This window comes from Carcharodon carcharias, chromosome 20, assembly GCF_017639515.1.
Source record: "Carcharodon carcharias isolate sCarCar2 chromosome 20, sCarCar2.pri, whole genome shotgun sequence".
In the NCBI taxonomy this organism is placed as follows: Eukaryota; Metazoa; Chordata; class Chondrichthyes; order Lamniformes; family Lamnidae; genus Carcharodon; species Carcharodon carcharias.
Genome location: NC_054486.1, coordinates 107,647,785 through 107,673,302, shown reverse-complemented (window position 1 = coordinate 107,673,302; position 25,518 = coordinate 107,647,785). Strand labels below are relative to the sequence as shown.

The window sequence follows — 25,518 nt, the reverse complement described above, 5'->3', positions numbered from 1 at the left end:
TGTCATTAGATTGCTAGGTGTCAGCCTCAGCACCCCTGAACTAGAAAAGAGTAAAGGTTCCCGGAGTTGATTATTGACATAAGCCCTTCTGGAAAGTATTTGAGTATGAATTGATTTTTTATTTACACCCAGCACACCAAATGATTGTCAGCAGACATTCAACTGTAGGACAGCCTTATCCCTATCCCCCCCACAATGTCAATGTGCGTTTAGCTTTTTTTATTCATTCATGGCTAGGCCAGCATTTGTTGCCCATCCCTAAATTGCCCTTGTTCAGAGGGCATTTAAGTCGCCCACATTGCTGTGGGTCTGGAGTCACATATAGGCCTAAAGTGAACCAGATGGGTTTTTAACAATTGGTCATGGTCATCATTAGACATTTAATTCCAGATTTTTTTTCATTGAATACAAATTCCATTGTCTGCTGTGGTGGGATTCGAACCTGGGTCTGTAGATCACCAGTCCAGAGACAATACCACTATGCCATCACCTCCCTGAGTAGGATATTAATGAGGATTTAGAGCTTTTGGATACTGCAGCAATATGTCATGTTCCCATTGCTGTCCCAGCTTAGATAGTGATGGGGCATCAAACCTAGGACCTCTCAGGACTGCATGGATCAGAAAGCCTTTGTGCAAACTCAGTGAAGCAACAGTAGACCAACTTAGGACAATACATAATCTGATGCAGTTAGTTCAGGTAACTTATATGGTTGTATATCTGGAAATTTCTCTATTTAAATGTTGCCATTTGTGTTCAGAATGTACTTGGAAAGGCAATTTATTGGGTAACTGAAAGCATCATCTCTTCCAGCACCCTCTGTGGCTCAGCTAGCAGCAGCTGTCAAGACCCATTCAGATCTGAAGGTGGGGGAGTATTCCAGTATGGAAAACATTGAGTCATGGGCAAACAAAGAATGGAACAAATGCTTCATTGGGCAGCAGGTATTTCAACACAGTTTCAAAGTATAGTTAGAGATCAGATATGCTGGGTTTGTATATGCTGGGTTTGTATATGTTTTGATGTAAAACAACAGCATAGCAAATACTTTATGTATTAATTAGGCAAACATGTTTCATTTTATATAAAATATGTACTGTGATTGCTCCTTTTCCTCTCCTAATTCTTGTTATGCTCATAGGTGCTAGTCATGACTTGCCACATCTTCTTGCACATCTTGAAAAGGGGCTACCTTTTCCTCTCCAAAATCAACCTCCTAGTGTTTGATGAATGCCACCTTGCAATTAAAGAACATCCGTATCAGGAGATTATGAAGGTATTATGCCTTGCTCTGATTTAGCCAAGTCAGTCTGCCATGACATTCCACAATGGGAGTCAAGACTAAATGTAATTCTCAAGTGTTGTCAAATGCAGGGTAATAACCAGAGAATGCAGACATTGTTCAGTGATATTTTAATGTCATATACTCTGTTCTTTTAGATTTCTGTTATAAATAAAATTTTAATGCCTGCATTCATAATGAAATCTGTCTATGTAAACTTATACATGTTGCAATTATAGCCTCGCCAGTGTGGCACCCTGAATGGAAGGTTTAATTGGAGTGTGAAGAAGAGGAGCCATACAGACTCGAAACGTTAGCTCTTTTTTTTCTCTCCACGGATGCTGTTAGACTTGCTGAGTTTTTCCAACATTTTCAGTTTTTGTTTCAGATTTCCAGCATCCGCAATATTTTGCTTTTATCTTAATTGGATTGTGAGAGGTTTACATTGTTTCATTTCTATGTGAAGTGGAAATTTATATTACATGCAGATATACATTTGTTCCTTTGCAAATTAATCTAAAGCTGCCTGACCACAGTGCCTTAATTTTGATGCCTTTCCAAAATAATCCAAGCTTATGAACATTTCATCCCTTCCTACCCCCACCACCAATTAAGTTTGATTAACAATGTAATAGTTTGTTTTCTCATAATTGCTTGTTTCCTCATGTTGATGCGACTTCCTTGGACCTCAGAGTTCTAACTATAAATTGAATCATAAGGTAATCTGTGTAAACCAAAATAGTCTAATATGAAAAAAAGAGTTTGACTTTTTGTCTTTCATTGAAATAGAGGACATTAAGAACATAAATGAATAGGGCTAAGCCATATGGCACTTCAAGTCTGCTCCGCTAATCAATAAGATCATGATGATCTTTTACCTTAATTCAGTTTTCTTGCCATATCCCTATTGGGGATATTAACTGAGTGAAGATAAACAGCTTTAAAGCTCAGCTCTTTGAGGTGTGTTGTGATGTTTGCTTTTTCTGCTGTTCCTGAGGGTTTCTACACTTTCCGCTTGAGAGCTGAAGGTGCTCGCAGCTATGCTTTATTGGTCATTCTTACAGAAGTCACGGGTAGCCATCAGGAGTCTCCAGCATTTGTAAAGTTACTCTCCTGTTTGCATCGTGAGGGAGCAATTTTGAGGCTTCTACTCTTAAAAAGATGAGAAAAACATTGAAGACATTTTGTATTATTATTAAAACTTATAGTTAACATCAAAGGCCATATTGCCAAGTATGAACTATCTTAAGATGCTTCTTGACTAACTGCAGGACCGATGCATAAGGGACCCTTATACTTGCACCTTGTTGAGTTTGGAGGTTTGTTGAATGGCAAGACTTTGTACGAGAATCACCTTGTCCTTCCTGGGACTTGATACATGGCAAATAGTAAAACAGAACTGCTTTTGTGGGGGTGAGGGGTTACATCTTCCACATCCCACTCTCTCTTAGTCCATCCCATAGCCTGTTACCAGTAAGTCGTTGCAGTTCTTTTGCCTCTGATGTGACGGTCCTGATGTGACACAGGATGAGAGATATACACACAATCCATCAGGTGACTGAAAGGGGCTGTGTCCATGTTGATTTTCTTTGCCCCCTGCTTATGTGCATGTAATACATGAACATTGTTTAATGCCACATTGTTTAAACAATGTAAAAAAAAAAAAATCCTGCAAGTGGGCACTCTAATTACCAGCATTCTCCTAGTAGAAACAAAACATTCAAGCACATTCAGCAGGATATCTTCTCTTTAGCTGTCTGTTGGAGTACAACTAAGCAGTTGAACTGGCTAAATGAATCTTGTGCATAAATTCTCACGGGAATGTGATGTTTATGTACAGGCGTGTCTGAATTCAGAGAGAGTGCAGTTGTGTGGCTCCCTCTCCTGCATGGCACCAATCTGGACAAGCATCATCCCTAATGTAACTGGGCTGTCCCTGTGAGGCTGCTCACATTGCTTAATATTTAAAATTGATAACAGAAGTGCAACAGCTGTTTCTCCTTTTGTTCCTCTCTGCCTCTCCTCCCTTTGGCATGATGCAAACAAGTCTTCAGACTAAAGGATTCGTGACTGGGCTTCATTTGCCATTACTGCTCTTTGTTAAAAGTGGAATTCATTTGTGTTATTGAACTTGTCAGCTTGATTGATTTGTCTAACCCTGTGGGTGGAGAGGCTATGGAAGTATTTGTTGGAATTTTTATTGCATCTGGCTACAATTGTAACAACTTCTTTGTCGTCTCTGATTAAACGTATAATGTTTAAATATTTGTAAAATGGCATCTTTGCTCAGATACACTTGACAGTAATCTCCTAAATAGTGAAAAATGTTGATCGGTTTGTTGCTGGCCTGGTCATATGTTGAACTCTTAATGGCGCAGTGCACTATTCCAAAACTAATCTCTTTCCCCTTTTTTGAAAAAAAACCTTGAAATGACTTAAGTGCCACTGGCTGTAAAATTGTGAATACTGCAATTTTGCTAGCGGTCAGCCGATAACCAAAACTTGTATTGACATTATTTACATTTGCTTAAACTTTACATAACATTGTGCATCAGAGTACTGATTGATGGTTACTGATATCCCCCATGACAGCCATTGTTAGTAGAGAAATAAATAAATTAGGTTACCCTAATAACTTTATTGTTCAAAGTACCTTTCTGTTATTTCATTTTGAAATAATACAATCCTTGGCCACATCCCAAGTTATTGGTGAGATCCAATTAGGGACCAATAACGCTTTGTTTAAAAGAGACAAAGTTTGAGATTCAAGGCGCTTCATTAAGTGAAGAAAGATCTAAGACTCTACTGGTTTTGGACAAAGGAAAATAACCATTGCAATACAAGGTTAGAAAGATAAAACAATTTACAATATCTATCTATATCCTAACATTCAGGGTAAGTATGAGGTACATGTGAATTAACAGACAAACTGTGGTCGGACACATCGCACCACACAATAAATGACAGGTGCGACCAAAGTGGATTCCATGGATTTCTCAACAACCCACCCAGACATTAGTTACACTGTGAGTTGCCAATCTCATTGAACCTCCGTGTCTCTCATGAGGGTTTCCAGCCTTCACCTTCGAAGATCTTGCCTTAGGATTCTCTCCAAAAGTTGCTCTAACTTGGCTTCAATGATGTCTGACCTCACAGGGTTTCAATCTCTCCTTCCGACATCCAGTTTCCCTGGATTTCCGCGTATACTCTGACACCAGCCTACAAGCACGATTTCGACTCTTCGGCCATGCCAAGCAGAACACCACAGCTTCAAAGGGACACTTCGCCCCAACAGCCCACAGCACGGAGTCACAAACATTAGTTGCCCTCTGGGCTTCTCTCGAGCTCACTTCACTTAGTCTGCTCCCCACAGCCCTTTCTCTAACTTGGATTTTGTTCTCTGCTCCTTTCTTTTAACTTATCTGGATCCTCTTGCTGTCCCTCGTCTTTGACCCTCAGCTTGCTGGCTGACCGATTTAAAAAAAACTGACTCACCACTGACCCTTGAATTGATTTGATGACCTATCAAAACTTTCCCAAGAGGGCCCAGCTCTTGTTACTAGACAGGAACAAATGTAACAAGCAGTGGAACATCCTGTACCTTTTATGTTACAATCTCTGTTATCTGCTAACTTAGCACATGGGGACATGAGAAAAAGGATTGCACTGCAGGAATATTAGCTTTCGTTGTAATTCTAGGTATCCATTGTCTGTCACTTTAATTCACTTCCAGCACTGCCAAAGACAGAAATTTGAACATGAATAATGTGATGGAACAGTAGTTAGCCAACTGCATGCTCCTGGAGCCTGACCACATCCTAAAGCACATGATATGGCACCAATTGTGATTGAGCTCATTATTGGTGATCTGGAGAGATCAACTTGATTACTAGTTCTTTTTCTTAAATGCCAAAAGAACCAGTTTTGGTGTGATGAAAATATACTGCACTCCGTTATGGTGGACAAGTAAAGAAACATTTAAGTTTCTCTCCTTGTAAAATGCTTTGGCTAAAGTTAGGATAATGATACAGACACTTTTTGATACAGGCTTTGGAGAAGTTACTTTTCATAGTATCATAGAATAGTTACAGAACAGAAGGAGGTCATTTAGCCCATCGTGTCCATGCCAGCTCTCCTTAAGGACTACTCAATTCGTCCAAATTGCCTGTCTTTGCATAGGACCTCCCCTGAAGGTGTTGATTTCTTTTTGACTACATGTGGCACTTGTGACCATTCTGTATCTAACGCAAGAGGCCATTCTTTATATGGGGTTGTAGTGGGATGATGTATTTCAGCTGAGTCTAGTCCAGTCCATGTCTGACATTAGCTACAAATAAAGATTCATTGGCATTTGAAGAGGGGCTCTGGAAGGTGGTTTCTCTCCCTAACCAAGGCACTGCAGCCAGTTGTCACAAAGTTTTTTAACTTCACATCTGGTGATTCTTTTGAGATCTAAGCTTGACGGATTTAAAAATAAATCTGCATTCCAGCAGTTTTGAAAAGCCAGTCTCTAGTCTTCAGCTGTTTTCGTGAGTGCTGTTTCAATGCTGTTTTGTTTTTTGGTTATTTAGATGTGTGAGGAGAATCCCTCATGCCCTCGTATTTTGGGACTAACTGCCTCCATTTTAAATGGTAAATGTGACCCTTCTGAGCTGGAGGAGAAGATTCTGAAGCTGGAAAAGATTCTCAGGAGCAGTGCGGAGACTGCCACTGACCTGGTGGTGTTGGACAAGTGAGTTGTATTCACGTTCTAGCTTCTTAATTCATTTTGTGATATATGAAGAAGGTACTTTTTGAGGGCTAGTGTTGCTATAGCACCTTAATCTTTCATTTTGAGACTGGTTGTAATCTTTAACCTGATTCAGTCTGATGCAAAACTTTTTTTGTGTCTACGTGCTGCAAGGGCTTTACTAGACATATTTGGATGGGCACAACCCATTTTCTGGTTTGATCATGCACACTACAAACTGGCCATGGTTGAGCAATGAGAACCTAAAAGGATATGGAAGGTAGAAAATTCACATTGGTTACATGCTTGTCCAGGATCAGACTTTGTGAGATACTACTGGCATGTAGAGTAGGATGGACTTTGTTTTATTTGGCTGTCAGAAAGTTGCTTTTCTAGAGCATGAACAATGCAAACTGGTTAGGTTTATCACATGCCTGCAGTTACTCCAGAAGGCAGTGATGGGCCCACCTCTTAATTGTGAATTTTGCAACATAGTGGCTTAGTACATCATTTCAGAGGGCAGTGGGTGAACCACAATGTGAAACAAAAGTTAAATGCAGGCCAGGTGGTATGATTGGGAGGTATCCTTCCCTGAAAGGCACCTGGGTTTTTATAACATTCCAGCAGCTTTCATGGCCACTTTTGCAGGTGCCAGCCCTCAAATTACCACATTTGTTAATTGCCATTGTAGGATTTGAACTTTATTACATCCAAGTCATGTCCTTTTTATTATACCTGTAATGAAATTAAATTGTTAATATATGTTATACTAAATTAATGAAAGTTCTATTTTGAAGATGAGGAAGAGGTGCAGAATAAGTATTGCTGAATATTATGCTTAATTTATTCTTGTCTCCTTTTACCTATAGGTACTCTTCTCAGCCTCATGAAGTTGTGCTTGATTGTGGACCATATGAGGATAAAAGTGGACTGTATGAAAAGCTTTTAAAGGAGTTGGACGAAGCACTTAATTTTATTAATGACTTCAATAACGTATCTGCACATTGTGATGACAGAGGCCCAACTTCAGTCCCTAAGCAGGTATGTGCTGAGAACTGAGTGTGTGGCATGCTCCTCTTGTAATACAATTCATAATTTAGCCTCCTATTTACAGAGGTTCAAACTTATTGTTTCTTTTGGACAGCAATGCTGAGGACCGAGCTGCAGATTCCAGTGGTGTTTTTGTTTGGAATTTCTTAGCAGCAAGTTATTAAGGTCCCAACTGTTAATAAACCACTGCTCAGGCTCAAAGATGAGGGTGTAACATGTTCTAGGGCATGAATTTGTGTCCTTGGTTCAAGCTGCACCAATTTCATTAATGTTAGTGGGAGGGATGTCTAATGGAAAATAGGCAATTTCCTGTATCTTAAATTGGTGATCCGTTAGATGTTACCTACTCCATGCATGTTTATTATCAGTAAATGTTACTGATTATGGAGCTGAGTATGACATCATGTAAGACGTTTTCTAAAGCAGAAAAATTTTACTTTTTGATATGGTGAGCTGTCTGGGTCTTTGGTGATTCCCATTCACTTATTTTAAAATTTATTTTTCAGCTTTCAAAGTTTAAAACTCTGCTGCTTCTACACAAGTGTTTTGAATTCTTCTATATTGTTTGTTATTTAAAGCTAATAATGAAAGGTCACCTTCCACAATGAATCATTGTGTGTCTCCTTTGATCGCCATAGGTACTGGTAGACTGCCGTGCAGTATTAACTGTTCTGGGGCCTTGGTGTGCAGATAAAGTAGCTGGGATGATGGTAAGAGAACTGCAAAAATATATAAAGCACGAGCAGGAGGAGTTGAACAGGAAGTTCCTTTTGTTTACAGACACTCTTCTAAGGAAAATTCATGCACTCTGTGAAGAGCATTTCTCGCCTGCTGCACTCGATCTGAAATATGTGACCCCAAAAGTCAGCAAACTGCTGGAAATCCTGCACGAGTATAAACCATTTGAACGGCAGCAGTTTGAGAGTGTTGAATGGTACAACAACAGAAACCAGGATAACTATGTATCGTGGAGTGATTCTGAAGATGAGGATGAGGATGAAGAAATAGAGGAGAAAGAGAAGACTGACACTAACTTCCCATCCCCTTTCACCAATATACTGTGTGGGATTATTTTTGTTGAGAGACGCTATACAGCAGTTGTCTTAAACAGGTAAGAAATGGAGAGGTGTGGGTGAGGCCATAATGAGAATCTTAGATGCAGTTTTATACACCCTGCCTTTTAATAAGGAAATTGGTGTTTTTAAGGAAACTGAGATTTAACGTGCAGCAGATTTCACAAAATATTTATACATGACGAAGACCATTCAGCCCATCTGAATTCCTCCATCCAGAAATATTCTAAAGCCCACTCCTCCCAATCCACCATTGTTGCATTTAACTATTAATGCTTTGAGTTTTCACCTCTGCAGTTCTATCTAGAAGTTTGTTCCCAACATGATCACTCATTATGCAGAAGTATTTCCTGACAATTGTCTGCATATAAGTTTTAGTTTCTAGAACCAGTGGCACTTTATATTGCGAGTAGGATAAAATAGTAATGTTAATATTTTAACCTTTCCCATCCCTGTAATTATATTGTAGATCTGTCCAAGATCACCAGCTAGACATGTCCTACCAGGCTGAAGAGCAAGCTTTGCCAATTTTTCATTTGTATTGGTACCAGAATTGAACTCTCTAAACAATGTGGTTTGACCAGAGCACAAGACAACTTGATCACGACTTCTGATTTGTGTTCAACATATATTCTGTTGGATTTATTGATGGATACAGTGCTTGGTTGAACATGTTGAACAAGATTAAGACTCCTAGGTTTCTCTCAGCTTCACCCTTAATGATTGCAGCACCATTGAAGTGTGTGTGTGTGTGTGTGTGTGTAGTTAACTAGTATTGAGTGAAAGAGGATAATAGTTTAGAATTTTGCTAACTACTTGTGGCTTTAACATCACTTGGAGATTATAAATGACCTGTTTCACCCCAGGTCATGCCTTCGGAGCAAAAAAAATGTTTCTAGCCTAAAGACACTGCTTGTTTCATTGAAAATGACAAATTTGAAAATGAGAAATGGGAAACTATTTTTGGGGGTGGGGGGAGGGCAGGTGGTGTACTAACCGAGTCATTCTCTGATAATACAAAAATACCTGGAAAAACTCAGCAGGTCTGGCAGCATCTGCGGAGAGGAACACAGTTAATGTTTCGAGTCCGAATGACCTTTCAACAGAACTAAGTAAAAATAGAGAGATGAAATATAAGCTGGTTTAAGGGGGGTGGGACAAGTAGAGCTGGATAGAGGGCCAGTGATAGATGGAGATAACCAAAAGATGTCACAGACAAAAGGACAGAGAGGTGTTGAAGGTGGTGATATTATGTAAGGAATGTGCTAATTGAGGGTAGAAAGCAGGACAAGCAAGGTACAGATAGCTCTATTGGGGCTGGGGTGGGGTGAAAGAATCAAAAAAGGCTAAAAGGTAGAGATAAAACAATGGATGGAAATACATTTAAAAATAATGGAAATAGGTGGGAAAAGAAAAATCTATATAAATTATTGGAAAAAAAGGGGGGGAATCGGAAAGAGGGTGGGGATGTAGGAGAGAGTTCATGATCTAAAATTGTTGAACTCAATATTCAGTCCGGAAGGCTGTAAAGTGCCTAGTTGGAAGATGAGGTGCTGTTCCTCCAGTTTGCATTGAGCTTCACTGGAACATTGCAGCAGGCCAAGGACAGACGTGGGCATGAGAGCAGGGTGGTGTGTTGAAATGGCAAGTGACAGGGAAGTCTGGGTCATGCTTGCGGACGGACCGAAGGTGTTCTGCAAAGCGGTCATCCAGTCTGCATTTGGTCTCTCCAATGTAGAGGAAACCGCATTGGGAGCAACGAATGCAGTAGACTAAATTGAGGGAAGCGCAAGTGAAATGCTGCTTCACTTGAAAGGAGTGTTTGGGCCCTTGGACGGTGAGGAGAAGGGAAGTAAAGGGGCAGGTGCTGCACCTTCTGCGGCTGCATGGGAAGGTGCGGTGGGAGGGGCAACTCCGTCCTTCCCACGGCACCTTCCCATGAAACCGCAGAAGGTGCAACACCTACCCCTTTACTTTCCCTCTCTTCACCGTCCAAGGGTGCAAACACTCTTTTCAAGTGAAGCAGCATTTCAGTTGTACTTTCCTCAATTTAGTCTACTGCATTTGTTGCTCCCAATGCGGTTTCCTCTAAATTGGAGAGATCAAACGGGTGACCGCTTTGCAGAACACCTTCGGTCTGTCCGCAAGCATTACCCAGACCTCCCTGTCGCTTGCCATTTCAACACTCCACCCTGCTCTCATGCCCACATGTCCGTCCTTGGCCTGCTGCAGTGTTCCAGTGAAGCTCAACGCAAACTGGAGGAACAGCACCTCATCTTCCGACTAGGCACTTTACAGCCTTCCGGACTGAATATTGAGTTCAACAATTTTAGATCATGAACTCTCTCCTCCATTCCCACCCCCTTTTCGTTTCCCACCCCCTTTTTTTTCCAATAATTTATATTCCCACCTGTTTCCATTATTTTTATATGTATTTCCATCCATTGTTTTATCTCTACCTTTTAGCCTTTTTTGATTCCCTTACCCCACCCTACCCCCACTAGGGCTTTCTCTAACTTGCTCGTCCTGCTTTCTACCCTTAATTAGCACATTCCTTTAGATAATATCACCACCTTCAACACTTCTTTGTCCTTTTGCCTGTGACATCTTTTGGTTATCTCCACCTATCACTGGCACTGTATCCAGCTCTACTTGCCCCACCCCTCCTTAAACCAGCTTATATTTCACCTCTCTTCTATTTTTACTTAGTTCTGTTGAAAGGTCATTTGGACTCGAAATGTTAACTGTGTTCCTCTCCGCAGATGCTGCCAGACCTGCTGAGTTTTTCCAGGTATTTTTGTTTTTGTTTTGGATTTCCAGCATCCGCAGTGTTTTGCTTTTATCTTTCATTCTCTGATAATGTTTGTCTTGGCCTGTGTGGGCTATTTTTTTTTTCTCTCTCTCCGTTACCCTTCCTCCCACTTCATAGAATTTAACTTAAGTTGATTATCTTACCTCCAGGTTAATAAAAGAAGCTGGCAAGCAGGATCCAGAGTTGTCTTATGTCAGCAGTAATTTCATAACTGGTCATGGCATTGGAAAGAACCAGCCTCGTAACAAACAGATGGAAGTGGAGTTCAGAAAACAAGAGGAGGTAAAAGCATCTCATCCCTTTTTCAAAAGGAAGCCATCTAACATTGAACATTGTGTGCCTTCCCAACTTTGACGTTATCTCTGTTAAAGCTGTAAATCTGATATCTTATTTCTGGACAAATTATGTAAGAATGTTCAATATGAACTACTGTGGAAGCTCTATTGGTAAATCCAGTGAGAAAATAAATCCATACTGTTAGGATGGTCACACATTGATTCCCTATCTGGCAAGGGTGCTGTAGTTGACAGCACAATGAGGGTGTGTGAACATCACGTGACAAGAAATTTGTGCAACTTGGAGGTTTATATTAACACTGTGGAGCAACTTTCATTAGACAGTGCCTGTTTGGCAGCCCAACGATTGGTGCTGATACTCTGAGGAATGCGCAAAATCTGAGTTCAGGTCAGAAGTCCTGATCAGATGTATTAACATTTCTCCAGATGCAAACTGCTGTCAACTATCTAGTGGCATCTTCAAGGTAGCAGAATTATCACTAGATGACAGCAAAGCCTATTGGTAGTGTTACAAACAGGGGGTTTTAATTTAAACAGCCCTGATTTCTCCTCTCACCACCTGTCCATAAAGACAGGCCTTTTAATTTTGAATTCCCCATTTTATAAGTGATGGTGTATTTTCCCAAACCTTTTGGTTTTGGTGTGATTTAATTTTTATTAACAACTCCATAGGAAACTCGAGAGGATAAAATCTGAGACTTTGTTTATTTTGCGCGTGCACACAATGTGGGAAGAGGGTTTGACGGTAGCTACAATCATATTTCTAATCTGTTTGCTTTAATTGTGAAAGGATCCTGCAATACATTTATAATTTTTGGATTTTATCTTTCCAAACTCAGGTTGCGCCTGGAGAGAGAATTTTGAGTTGCGTGATACTAGGGTTAAGCACTCTTAAGTTTGTAGGTATGTTGGTAGCGAGATCAGTACCAAGGGTGAAATTAAGAACATCACACTACTGGAGTCATACCAGAGCACAGCAGTAGAGTTTTGGCTTGTTTTTTTTATGGATTTTTTTAAACAAGGTTTATGAAAGCTCAACTTTGGAAAAGGTGGATACCTTCATGCCTCCTGACTCCAGTTGAGATTTAGTTTTATACTGGAGGATGGTTTTCAAATCTGAGCACCACACTTTAGGAAGAAAGTCAAAGCCTTGGAGAGGGTGCAGAGGAAATTTACTAGATTAGTGCCAGGAATCAGTGGAGGAGCTGGTCTCCTTGGAGCAGAGAAGGTAAAGAAGATATATGGGGCCTTGCATCTCAGGGCTCATGTTTAATCCCACTATGCAGGGCTGGATCAAAGTTCTGCTCCTTGAGTGGCGCCTTTTCAGCCACAACGTGCTAAACTGACATTAGCAGGCAGCCTCATTTTTCTCCCCACAATGCATGTTTTACTTAATGATACCTTATAACTAGGCATAAGGTATCAAGCAGGTGATACAGGCTATTGCAAAGGTGCACCAGAGTTTAAGACACCCACTTTTTATATTGGAAGCAGGTGATTTTTCAAAATGGCAATCACTTAGACCCACACAGGCAGTTCACTTTTATACTCTGCATATAAGTCGATCCTTCGTTTGGACACAAATGTCCACAGTACATAAGACCACGTGAGGTGATGCACACTCTCTTATTTTCTTTCCCTCCCTTTGTAGACTGATTTACCTTGAATACTCCTGTAACTTATGCGGAGAAAACCCAAAGCAGATGGCGAATCATGTGTAAAATTGTGCCCTACCACATTGTGTTATCTAGTCGTTGAACTTCTGGGACTGCATTAAAGCTAATGCCATTTTTTTCTTTTCTTCCCCCCTCTCCAACAAAAATTGTTGTAGGTGCTGAGAAAATTCCGTGCACACGAAACCAATTTACTCATTGCAACTAGTGTTGTTGAAGAGGGAGTTGATATTCCAAAATGCAACCTGGTGGTTCGATTTGATTTGCCAACAGAATATCGCTCTTATGTGCAATCGAAAGGAAGAGCTCGAGCACCCATCTCAAACTACATCATGCTTTCTGATTCCAACAAAATTGAAGACTTCAAAGAGGACCTCAAAACCTATAAAGCAATTGAAAAGGTACCTATTGGTTTTTCACTTGATAGATACAATCTTAAAGATCCAGAACAGAGATAGCATGGGTTGAATTATTTGAATTTTACTAAATGCTATATTATTTTACAAGTGCAGAGCAGTGATGTATTTATTTTGTTATGAGCTTAAAATATAATTTATTTTTCTGGGTTTTGGTTCTACGAGCATTTTTTTTTGTATTTTTCCCATTTGTTTTTGTTTCAATTCATTCTTAGGCTGCGAGAAATGGTGATAAGGCCACGTTACTATATGACAGCTCAGTGACTTGCTAAACTAGAATCACATATAGGCTGGGGCGATTGTGGGGGGCAGGCTTCCTGAAGGAAACTGCTGAAGCAGCTGGGTTTTCCAGCAGCTTTCATATTTTCTGGTACTAGCACTAATTTCTTGAATTCTATCTGCCTTTGAACTCAAGACCAAAAACAAAAATACCTGGAAAAACTCAGCAGGTCTGACAGCATCTGCGGAGAGGAATACAGTTGACGTTTCAAGTCTGTATGACTCTTCATCAGAACTAAGACATATAGAAATGAGATGAAATATAAGCTGGTAGAAGGGGGTGGGACAGTAGAGCTCGATAGGGGGCCAGTGATAGGTGGAGGCCAAGAAGAGACTGCCAAAGATGTCACAGACAAAAGGGCAAAGGGGTGCTGACGGTGGTGATATTATCTAAAGAATGCGCTAATGGAGACATTAAGGGAAGCAAGCTAGTGGCAGATGGCCCTAGTGCAGGTGGGGTGGTGGGGGAAGGGTTCAAAGTGGGCTAAAAGGTGGAGATGAAACAATAGATTGAAATAAATTTTAAAATAGGGAAAAGAAAAAATATAGTTGTAAAAAAAATTATAAATTATTGGAAAATGGGGGATCGGACAGGGGACGGGGATAAAGGAGAGAGTTCATGATCTGAAATTGTTGAACTCAATATTAAGTCCGGAAGACTGTTAAAGTGCCTAATCGGAAGATGAGGTGCTGTTCCTCCAGTTTGCGTTGAGCTTCACTGGAACACTGCAGCAGGCCAAGGACGGACATGTGGGCATGAGAGCAGGGTGGTGTGTTGAAATGGCAAGTGACAGGAAGGTCTGGGTCATGCTTACGGACAGACTGAAGGTATTCCGCAAAGTAGCCACCCAGTCTGCGTTTGGTCTCTCCAATGTAGAGGAGACCGCATTGGGAGCAGCGAATGCAGTAGACTAAATTGAGGGAAGTGCAAGTGAAGTGCTGCTTCACTTGAAAGGAGTGTTTGAGCCCTTGGACAGTGAGGAGGGGAGAAGTAAAGGGACAGGTGTTGCACCTTCTGGGTTGCGTGGGAAGGTGCTATGGGAGGGGGTTGAGGTGTAGGGGATGATGGAGGAGTGGACCAGGGTAGCCTGAAGGGAACGAACCCTGCGGAAAGCTGCCAGAGGGGTTGAAGGGAAGATGTGTTTGGTGGTGGCATCATGCTGGAGTTGGCGGAAATGGCGGAGGATGATCCTTTGAACGTGGAGGCTGGTTGGGGTGATAAGTGAGGACAAGCAGGACCCTATCATGGTTCTGGGAGGAAGAGGAAGGTGTGAGGACGGATGCGCGGGAGATGGGCCGGACACAGTTGAGGGCCCTGTCAACCACCATGGGTGGAAAACCTCGGCGAAGGAAGACACGTCAGAGGAACTGTTTTGGAAAGTGGCATCATCAGAACAGAGACAAAGGACTTGAGAGAATGGAATGGAGCCCTTCAAGGGAATCGGGGTGTGAGGAGCTGTAGTTGAGGTAGCTGTGGGAGTTGGTAGGCTTGTAATGAATATTGGTGGACAGTCTTTCACCATAAATTGAGACTGAGAGGTCAAGGAAGGGAAGTGTCAGTGATGGACCATGTGAAAATGATGGAGGGGTGGAAATTGGAAGCAAAATTAATAAATATTTCCAGATCCAGACAAGAGCATGAAGCAGCACTGAAGCAGTCATCGATGTACCGGAGAAAGAGTTGTGGGAGTGGGCCTGAGTACGACTGGAACAAGGAATGTTCCACATACTCCATAAAGTGACAGGCATAACTGGGGCCCATGCGGGTACCCATAGCCCCATGAATACCCAACGCAAACTGGAGGAACAGCGCCTCATCTTCCGACTAGGCACTTTACAGTCTTCCGGACTTGATCTGAAATTGTGGAACTCAATATTATGAACTCTCTCCTCCATCCCCACCCCCTTTCCGATCCCCCTTTTCCCAATAATTTATAATTTTTTTACAACTATATTTTTTCTTTTCCCTCCTATTTTTAAATTTATTTCGATCTATTGTTTCATCTCCACCTTTTAGCCCATTTTGATCCCTTCCCCCCACCTCCTGTCCCACCCCTTATACTAGCTTATATTTCATCTCATTTCCAAAAGTCTTAGTTCTGATGAAGGGTCATACGGACTTGAAATGTCAACTGTATCCCTCTCCGGAAATGCTGTCAGACCTGCTGAGTTTTTCCAGGTGTTTTTGTTTTTGTTCTAGATTTCCAGCATCCACAGTATTTTGCTTTGAACTCAAGACCTCTGGATTTCACGTCCAGTACACTACCATTCCCACAATGATTGTTCTTCACAAGTCAGTGCAGTTAATGAATGTTGACACGCTCTCATCATGTCTTTTTCTAGCATCCACACATATATAGCCCTTTATAAAAAGGGCCACTGGGTAGCAGTTGGGAATAGAGCTATGGCTGAATTGCCACATGCTCCCCCAACTCAGGAGATAAGGCCAAATAACCTGCTCCTATTTGCCACTGAAACCAGCTACATTGCATAGACCAGGGATCAAGTCTGTTCAGATGTTTTTAATGATTAGACTTTTTAAACACTTCAATGGAAATATTTTGAAAATGAGGGTGGAAAATGTCAGCAGTGTAGACTAAAGCAATCTCTTCTGCTGGCACATCAGTAACCAGGTTTGATACTTCAGGCCTTGCACTGCAGCTGGCATACATGACCTCATACCCACAAGGAACTCAATTGAGACCGATCACCAAATTCAGATCATTTATGAACTTCACGCCACTCAAGGAGAACTTTGACCTGGCCCTGAATAATGGAATTAAACATGAGTCCTGGAGATGAAAGGCCTATGAGGCAACCACACCAACTTGCCCTACATCCCACTGTGACATTTGTTGCTGCTCTGGAGGCGTATCTCTGCTACTTCTGAGGCTGTGGTTTTGATTCCAGAATAGCTTCTAAGGTACAAGTGCTAATGAGTCTATTGTGTAATAAGTGTTTAGCCAGTAGTTCAAAATTCTCTCTGAGCCAGGTGAGCTAATGGCTGGGATGCTACAAATAGCCTTAGTGCTTTGAGCTGCAGATGGTTAAATATTCCTGTTCATCCAGTGACCTCTGCTGGCAAGTATACATGCATAAATGTTGGCTGAAGACTGAATTGATCTTGCTTTGCATAGCTCAATAGGCTGCAGGTACTATCGAGGCTTCCTGTGAAGAATGCCTAGAGACCTTGGTGCCAATCTTCAGCAAGCATCAGTACCTTCACGAAAGGGGGCAGAAAGGCCTTGGAGTTGATTATGACTTAAAATGCAGTAGTTGCAAAACATTGCTCTGTAGCTATATTTTCTGGAAGGTTCATATATTTCCATTGGTACTTTACTAAGATTCTCCGAAACAAGTGCTCAAAGTCTGTGGATTCTGCTGATGTGGAAGTAGAACCTGTCATTGATGATGATGATATGCTTCCCCCATATGTACTGAGGCCAGAAGAAGGGAGTCCACGAGTAACTATCAACACTGCCATCGGACATGTGAACAGGTAGAGTCCAAGCTTTGCCAGTGCCTGAATGCGTTGAATCAATGTCACCAATCTTAAGTTTTAAAGAATCATAGAATGGTTTCAGCACGGAAGGAGGAAATTTGGCCCATCGTGTCCATGCCCACTCTCTGCAAGAGCAACTCCTGTAGTCCCAGTACCCTGCCTTTTCCCCATCACCCTGCAAATGTTCTAGCTTCAAATAATTATCCAATTCTATTGAATCAGCCTCCCACATTCTCAGGACAGCACGTTCCAAACCTGAACCACTTACTGCATAAAAATATTTTTCATTATGATGCCATCATTTTTGCCAACTATCTTAAATCTGTGCCTTCTGGTTACCAATCCCTCTGCCAATAGGAACAGTTTTTCTCCATCTACTCTGTCCAGATCCCTTATGATTTTGAATACCTCTATCACATCTCCCCTGAATCATCATCTCCAAGGAGAATAGCCTCAGCCCCTCCAATCCACCCATGAAACTGAAATTCCTCATCCTTGGAACCATTCCCATGAATCTACTCTGCACTCTCTCCAATGCCTTCATATCCCTCCTAAAGTGTGATGTCCAGAACTGGACACAACACTCCAGTTGAGGCCAAACCAGCGTTTTATATACTTTTATACACCATGCCAGGATCCCATACGCTTTATTAACCACTCTCTCAACCATGCTCTACCACCTTCAATGATCTGTGCCCATATACCCTCAAGTCCCTCTGTTCCTGCACCCCCTTTAGAATTGTAATCTTTATTTTATATTGCCTCTCCTCATTCTTTCTACCAAAATGAAATCACTTCACACTTCTCTGCATTTAATTCTCTTAAAACTCTTAAAGTAACTGTCCATAGTGTTTTTTTTTGTAATTTTATACCCTACCTATGTCCAAAAGAAAGTATAAGATGATTAGAAATGCAAAAAAAAACAGTGGCGAGTAATGCAGGGTAGGCACACTGCCTCTAAATTCATGTTCCCTAGTTCTGTATCTCTAGGGACACACTTGGGACCAGAAGCTATGTGGAGCTGCACACATTCTCCTTAGAGTGAGTGAAGAAGGATGAGAGATTTAATAGCGGTGTTTGACTAGAGTAGGTAGGGATAAACTTTGCATTGGCAAGAGGGCCATTAACCAGAGGACGCAGATTTAAGGTCATTTGCAAAAAGGAGTAAGAATTTTTCTTTATACAGTGAGCTATGATCTGGAATACACTAAAAGGGTGGAAACAGATTCAATAGTAACTTTCAAAGGGAAACTGAATATATACTTAAAAGGAAAAATTTCGGGTTTTTGGTAAGGAGTAGGGTGTTGGGATTAATTGGTAGCTCTTTCAGTGGGCTAAATGGTCATCATCTGTGCTTTATGTACACATCCATTGTTTCTAAAATGTGTGTCTGTTGCATTGATTCAAAACAGAAAAAGCCATCTTTATTTTTCAGGGCTAAGTTTCCTTAGGTCTCCCCACCAGTTTGCATGGTGTTTAGTCGTGAGGAGTTTCTGTGATGTGTCATGAGCATTTCAGCAGCTATTGTCCTGAGTGAAACCTGTAAGGTGGTCTAATGAGATAAATAAATCTGTCGGGCAACAATTTATTGTGACTCACCACCTTCATGCATTTTTTTAAAGCATGCTTTGTTTAACAACAAAAATTTCCACTTTCCAACATTCCAAATTTTTACCATTTTTAGATTATTTTTCATTATCATGATGCTCAGGATTACCGTTGCTTTTGGGGTGCTACAAGTTTACATGGAAAGTCATTTTGTGGTAGATAAAATACAAGGCCCTTGAGAACATTGAAATCATTGTGATAAAGCAAGGGAAAGGCAAGGAGTTTCTACAATGAGTGGATGACGCATTGCCCTAGACTACTGTCAGAAGGGGAAAATTGCCCCTTCGTGGCTTTTAATCTCTTGGGCAAGAAATATATAGAAATGAGAGTAGCCTGTTTAACCCCATGACTCTGTTTTGTCATTCAGTGAGATCATGACTGATCTGTGACCTAACTCCATATACCTACCTTGGCCCCGTACCCCTTTAATACCTTAGTTTAGCAGATATCTGCCAGCCTCAGATTTTAAATAAGCCCCGATCTCCTGAACCTTCACTGATTTAATTAGTGCACAGAGTTTGCACACAAGGTTCTTGAGCACTTTGCTCTGAATATAGCAAAATTGTATTTGAAAGTACAACACTGGAAATTTTTGAAAAGGGAAACAAAGATTGAGTCAGGGAATGAAACTATTAAACTAAACTGTATAAAATATTGGCCATATCACATTGCATTACATTGTTCGGTGTAGCCTATAGGTCACCAACTAGTAGGAAGGATCTGGAAGGAAATTAGAGGGGTTCAAAAACTATAGATTAGTTATAATGGGGGACTTTGATTATCCAAACATAGACTGGGGTGGTGGTAGTTTAAAGGTTAGAGAGGCGCAAGAGTTCCTAGCATGTGCTCAGGAACATTTTCTACAGTGGTATGTTCCCAGTCCAATGAGAAAGGAGGCACTGCTAGAACTGGTTTTTAGGAATGAGGTGAGCCAAGTAGATCAAGCGACAGTGGGAGAACATTTAGGGGATGGTGATCATTGTGCTACAAGGTTTAGGATGACCACAGAAAAGGACAAAGAACAATCCAGGATAAGAATAATTAACTGGGGGAAAAGCCAACCTCAATGGGATAAGAATGGATCTGGGCCACGTAAATTGGAGCTAAAGGTTGGCAGGAAAAATGGTAGCTAAACAATGGCCTGCTTTTAAAGAAGAGATGGTTCGGGCAGAGTCAAAGTATATTCCCTCAAAAGAGAAAGGTAGGATAAACAAATCCAGAGCTCCCTTGATGACAAAGGAAGCAGAAATTAAGTTAAAGAAGAAAGTGTGCTTATCGCAGGTATCAAGTAGAAAATACAATTGAGGATCAGGCTGAATACAGAAGGTTCAGAGGATAGATAAAAAAGCAAATAAGAGAGGCAAGTATGAAAAGAGACTAGCAGCTAACATTAAAGGAAATCTCAAAGTCTTCTATAACCATGTAAATGAAGGAATAGGGCCAATTGGGCACCAAAAATGAGATTTACACATGGATGCAGTGGGCATGGCTGAGGTATTAAATGAATGCTTTGCATCTATCTTTACTAAGGAGGAAGATGCTATCCAATCCACAGTGAAGGAGGAGGAAATTCAGTTAATAGAAGGGTATAAAATTGATAACGGAGGTATTGGATAGGCTGCCTGTACTTAAAGTTGACAAGGCACTGGGACCAGGTGAAATGCAGCCAAGGATACTGAGGGAAGTGAATGTGGAAATTGCGGAGGCACTGGCCATAATTTTTCAGTCTCCCTTAGGTTCTGGGGCGGTGCCAGAGGACTGGAGAATTGCAAATGTTACACCCTTATTCAAAAAAAATGTGTAAAGAATAAGTCCAGCAACTACAGGCCAGTCAGTTTAACTTCGGCAGTGAGGAAACTTCTAGAATCTATAATTCAGGACAATTAATAGTCATGTGGACAAATGGATTAATTAAGGACAGCCAGGGAAAATTTGTGTTTAACTTGCTGGAGTTTTTTTGAAGAAGTAACGGAGAGGGTTGATGAGGGCGATACTGTGTACATGGACTTCCAAAAGGCATTTGAAATGGTGCTGCACAACAGACGTGAGCAAAATTATCTCGTAGTAAAAGGGACAGTAGCAACATGGATATAAAATTAGCTAAGTGACAAGAAACAGAGCAACAGTTAATGGATGTTTTTCTGGCTGGGGGAAGATTTGTAGTTGAGTTTCCCAGGGGTAGATCTTGGGACCCTTGCTTTTCCTGATTATATATTGGTGTACAGCAAACAATTTCAAAATTTGCAGACGATACATAACTTGTTGCATTGTAAACTGTGAGGAGGTCAGAGTAGAACTTCAAAAGGACATTTACAAGTTGGCGGAATGGGTGGATAGGTGGCAGATTAAGTTCAAAGCGGAGAAATGAGTTGATACGTTTTGGTAGGAAGAACATGGAGTGAAAGTATAAAATAATACAATACTAAAGGGGATGCTGCAGGAGCAGAGGGACCTGGGTGTATACGTGTATGTCATTTAGAGGTGGCAGGAGAAGTTGAGAAAATGATTAATAAAACATACAGTACCTTAGGCCTTATCAATAGGGGCATAGAGTAAAAGAGCAAGGAGGTTATGTTGAACTTATATAAAGCACTAGTTAGACCTCAGCTGGAGCATTGTGTGCAGTTCTGGACGCCACATTTTAGGAAGGATTGAAGGCATTGGAGAGCGTGCAGAAGAGGTTTATGAGAATGGTTCCAGGGATGATAAACTTCAGTTATGAGGAAAGATTGGAGAAGTTGGGCCTCTGTTCCTTGAAGAAAAGAAGGCTGAGCGGAGCTTTGATGGAATTATTTAAAATCATGAGCCTGGACAGAGTAGAAAGGGAGAGACTGTTCCCATTGGTGGAAGGATCGAGAGCCAGAGGGCACAGATTTAAAGTAATTGGTGGAAGAAGCAAAAGCGGTACGAGAGAACTTTCTCACATAGGTGGTTACGGTCTGGGACGCACTGCTTGAGTGTAGTGGAAGCGGGTTCAATCGAGGTATTCGAGAGGGAATTAGATGATTATTTAAAGACAAACAACCTGCAAGGTTACGGGTAGAAGACAGGAGAATGAGCATTTCACTTTGTGCTATTCAGAGAGCATGATGGGCAGAATGGCGGCCTCCTGCACAAACCACTCTGATATTTCTGTGATATAGTCCATGAGGAGCTAAGACCAAGTGAGCAGTCACCAGTGTTAGTGGGCAGTGTGCCTGCTTTTCAAAGTTTACACTTAAAGAAATGCTCCAGACAATTTTGTTTTGTTTCCATTTAGTGCATTGAGGTGATGGGAGTTTGAATTCAATATATAAAAAAAATCTGGAATTAAAAGTCTAATGATGACCGTGAAACCATTGTCAATTGTAAAAACCCATCTGGTTCACTAATGTCCTTTAGGGAAGGAAATCTGCTGCCTTACATGATCTGGCCTACACGTGACACCCGTGGTTGGCTCTTAATTGTCCTTGTTCAGAGGCATTTAGGGATGGGCAATAAATGCTAGCCTAGCCAACGACACCCACATCCCACGAATGAACAAAAAATTGTGCTGCTGTCCTGCAATTGGCAGTATAGCAATATAGGTTTGTGCAAGTTTCCATTATAAATGGAATTTTTGAATTTTACTAAATTCTGGGCCAAATGCACCCTTGCTTCATGCTCATTCAGGGACTTTGCCTAACAATATTTCATGTAGGAACTTGTCAGCAACAGCAGCCAAAATTTCACCATTTACTCAATGCTGGAGTTCTACCTTTTGGAGGCTGCATCACCCAGTAACCTTAAATGGTCTTATTGCAATACCAAAGTTAATTTTGCGCTATTTCCTCTCGTTTTGTTTCCATTTTGTGCATGGAGGTGATGGGCTCCAGGGTATTAAGTTGAATGAAAGTAGCTTGTGTGATATTTTCAGTATCTTTAAAATGTAACCTTGCAACTTCTATCATTTTATGACCATTTATTTTACTTTCCAGAATTTATATATTTATATGATGATTCAGTGTAGAAATAGGATACATATTAGGGACCTTTTGGATCAACATCTGTGTATTAGTTGACATCTCAAACTACCCAATAAATTTATTACAAACAAAAACAAAAATTGTTCGAAAAACTCAGCAGGTCTGACAGCACCTGTGGAGAGAAAAACAGTTAACATTTCGATTCCAGATGACTCTTCAGAACTAAAGAATAGTTGAAATGTGGTGAAATATGTACTGTATAAGGGGGGGTGGGACAGATGAAGCTGGATAGAAGGCCAGTGATGGGTGGAGGCAAAGGAGAGATTGCAAAAGATGTCATAAACAAAAGGTCGAAGGAATGTTGATGGTGACACTGGCTAAAGGAGGTGCTAATGGTGACATTAAGGGTTGAAAGCAGGATGAGCAAGTGACAGATGGCCCAGGTGGGGTGGGGGGAGGGGGTGATATGGGAGAAAACATCAAAATAGGCTAAAAGGTGGGAATAAAACAATGAATGGAAATAAATTTTTAAAATAATAGAAATAAGTGGGAAAAAATGTATATATAAAAATTTAAAAATAAATATTTGAAAAAAGGGGTGAGGGTGGAGGAGACCGTTCATGATCTGAAGTTGTTGAACTCAATGTTAAGTTTGGAACGCTGTAAAGTGCCTAATCGCAAGGTGAGGTGCTGTTCCTCCAGTTTGCGATGAGCTTCACTGGAACATTGCAATAGGGCAAGGCAGGACATGTGGGCATGAAAGCAGGGTGGTGTGTTGAAATGGCAAGCGACAGGAAGGTCTGGGTCATGCTTGCGGACAGACCGAAGGTATTCCGCAGATCAATCACCCAATCTGCGTTTGGTCTCTCCAATGTAGAGGAGACTGTATTGGGAGCAGCGGAGACTGTATTGGGAGCAGCGGAGACTGTATTGGGAGCAGCGGAGACTGTATTGGGAGCCGCGGAGACTGTATTGGGAGCCGCGGAGACTGTATTGGGAGCCGCGGAGACTGTATTGGGAGCCGCGGAGACTGTATTGGGAGCCGCGGAGACTGTATTGGGAGCAGCGGAGTAAAGGGGCAGGGTTACATGGGAAGGTGTGGTGGAGGAATCAGCCCCTTCACCTCAACCCCCTCCCACGGTACCTTCCCATGCAATCGCAGAAGATGCAATACCTGCCCCTTTACTAACCCCCTTCCTCACCATCCAAGGGCCCAAACACTCCTTTCAAGTGAAACAGTGCTTCACTTGCATTTCCCTCAATTTGGTCTACTGCATTCGCTGCTCCCAATACAGTCTCCTCTACTTTGGAGAGACCAAATGCAGATTGGGTGACCACTTTACAGAACACCTTCAATCTGTCCACAAGCATGACCCAGACCTTCCTGTCGCTTGCCATTTCAACACACCACCCTGCTCTCATGCCCACATGTCCGTCCTTGGCCTACTGCAATGTTCCAATGAACCTCAACGCAAACCTGGGGAACAGCACCTCATCTTCCAATTAGGCACTTTACAGCCTTCCGGACTTAACATTGAGTTCAACAACTTCAGATCATGAGCTCTTTCCTCCATCCTCACCCCTTTTTGATCCCCTTTTTTCAAATATTTATTAATTTTTATATATACATTTTTTTTCGACTTATTTCTATTATAACTTTAAAAATTTATTTCCATTCATTGCTTTATTCCCAACCTTTGGCCTATTTTGATCTTTTCTCCCTCATCGTCCCACCCCAACCCCACCAGGGCCATCTGTCACTTGCTCATCCTGCTTTCTACTCTTAATGTCACCATTAGCACCTCCTTTAGCCAGTATCACCACCATCAACACCCCTTCGACCTTTTGTTTATGACATCTTTTGCAATCTCTCCTTTGCCTCTACTGGCCTTTTATCCAGCTTCATCTGTTCCACCCCCCTTATACAGTACATATTTCACCACATTTCTACTTCTCTTTAGCTCTGAAGAAGAATCATCTGGGCTCGAAATGTTAACTCTGTCTTTCTCTCCACAGATGCTGTCAGACCTGCTGAATTTTTCAAGCAATTTTTGTTTTTGTTTCAGATTTCCAGCATCCGCAGTATTTTGCTTTTATTTTACAATAAATGTATCACCCTGTGTTACATTTGCCCTTTGTATAAACACTAAATTTGATTGTTATACAGAGGCAAAGTATAATATTTTAAATGTACATCGTAATTTTTCTTGTGCTTCTCTAAAAGATACTGTGCCAGGTTACCAAGTGACCCATTCACACACTTGGCCCCAAAATGTAAAACACAGGAACTTTCGGATTGTACTTTCCAATCAACTCTCTACCTTCCAATCAACTCGCCCCTCCGCGTTCCAGTAACTGTGAGTAAGCATTTCATTTTTGACATTAGCCTTATTAATGTCGACCTTGCTGGTCATATACTTGCCTGATAGTTTCAACTCAAGATTTTTCTCTCACTTCTATGTACTTCTAAAACGTCATTTTCTATCCTTTTCTATATGTGACTTGTATCAGATTTTCAATCCAGGCGATTGATAAAACCCTCTTAAACTGGTTTAGTAAAGGCAGTAGCCTACCAGCATAAACACCTTAACTGAAAGGCACTGGACTAAATTCTTAAGATGCAACGTAGTGAATAGAATGCAGTTTTGTGACTGATAACTCATGGCAATAAGCTGCACCCTATTCAGGGAGCAGGCCTACTATCACATTCAATGTTATTCAAATCCCATGAACAAATTTAAAGAACACCTGTCTCAACAAATGCTGGGAATAGCAAATCTTCACTTGTCTTTGCAACAGGTACCTGAAGAGGATAGTTCCAGCATTTTGGTTCATTTGAAACAAAAGAACTTGC

At 41.2% G+C, this 25,518-nt stretch overlaps 1 protein-coding gene across 7 annotated transcripts in view; it reads left to right on the top strand.

The window, feature by feature from the left end:
* The window catches only part of dicer1 (dicer 1, ribonuclease type III), a 134,553-nt gene that overhangs the window by 51,327 nt on the left and 57,708 nt on the right, over positions 1–25,518 (top strand). For all 7 annotated transcript variants that reach the window (XM_041214255.1, XM_041214254.1, XM_041214258.1 and 4 more), the window contains 9 exons: positions 814–944; positions 1,142–1,276; positions 5,854–6,014; positions 6,881–7,052; positions 7,700–8,172; positions 11,096–11,228; positions 13,074–13,316; positions 16,955–17,109; positions 24,889–25,021. In XM_041214255.1, coding sequence (XP_041070189.1) covers positions 814–944; positions 1,142–1,276; positions 5,854–6,014; positions 6,881–7,052; positions 7,700–8,172; positions 11,096–11,228; positions 13,074–13,316; positions 16,955–17,109; positions 24,889–25,021 — 1,736 coding nt within the window. The remainder of the gene's footprint in view (positions 1–813; positions 945–1,141; positions 1,277–5,853; positions 6,015–6,880; positions 7,053–7,699; positions 8,173–11,095; positions 11,229–13,073; positions 13,317–16,954; positions 17,110–24,888; positions 25,022–25,518) is intronic.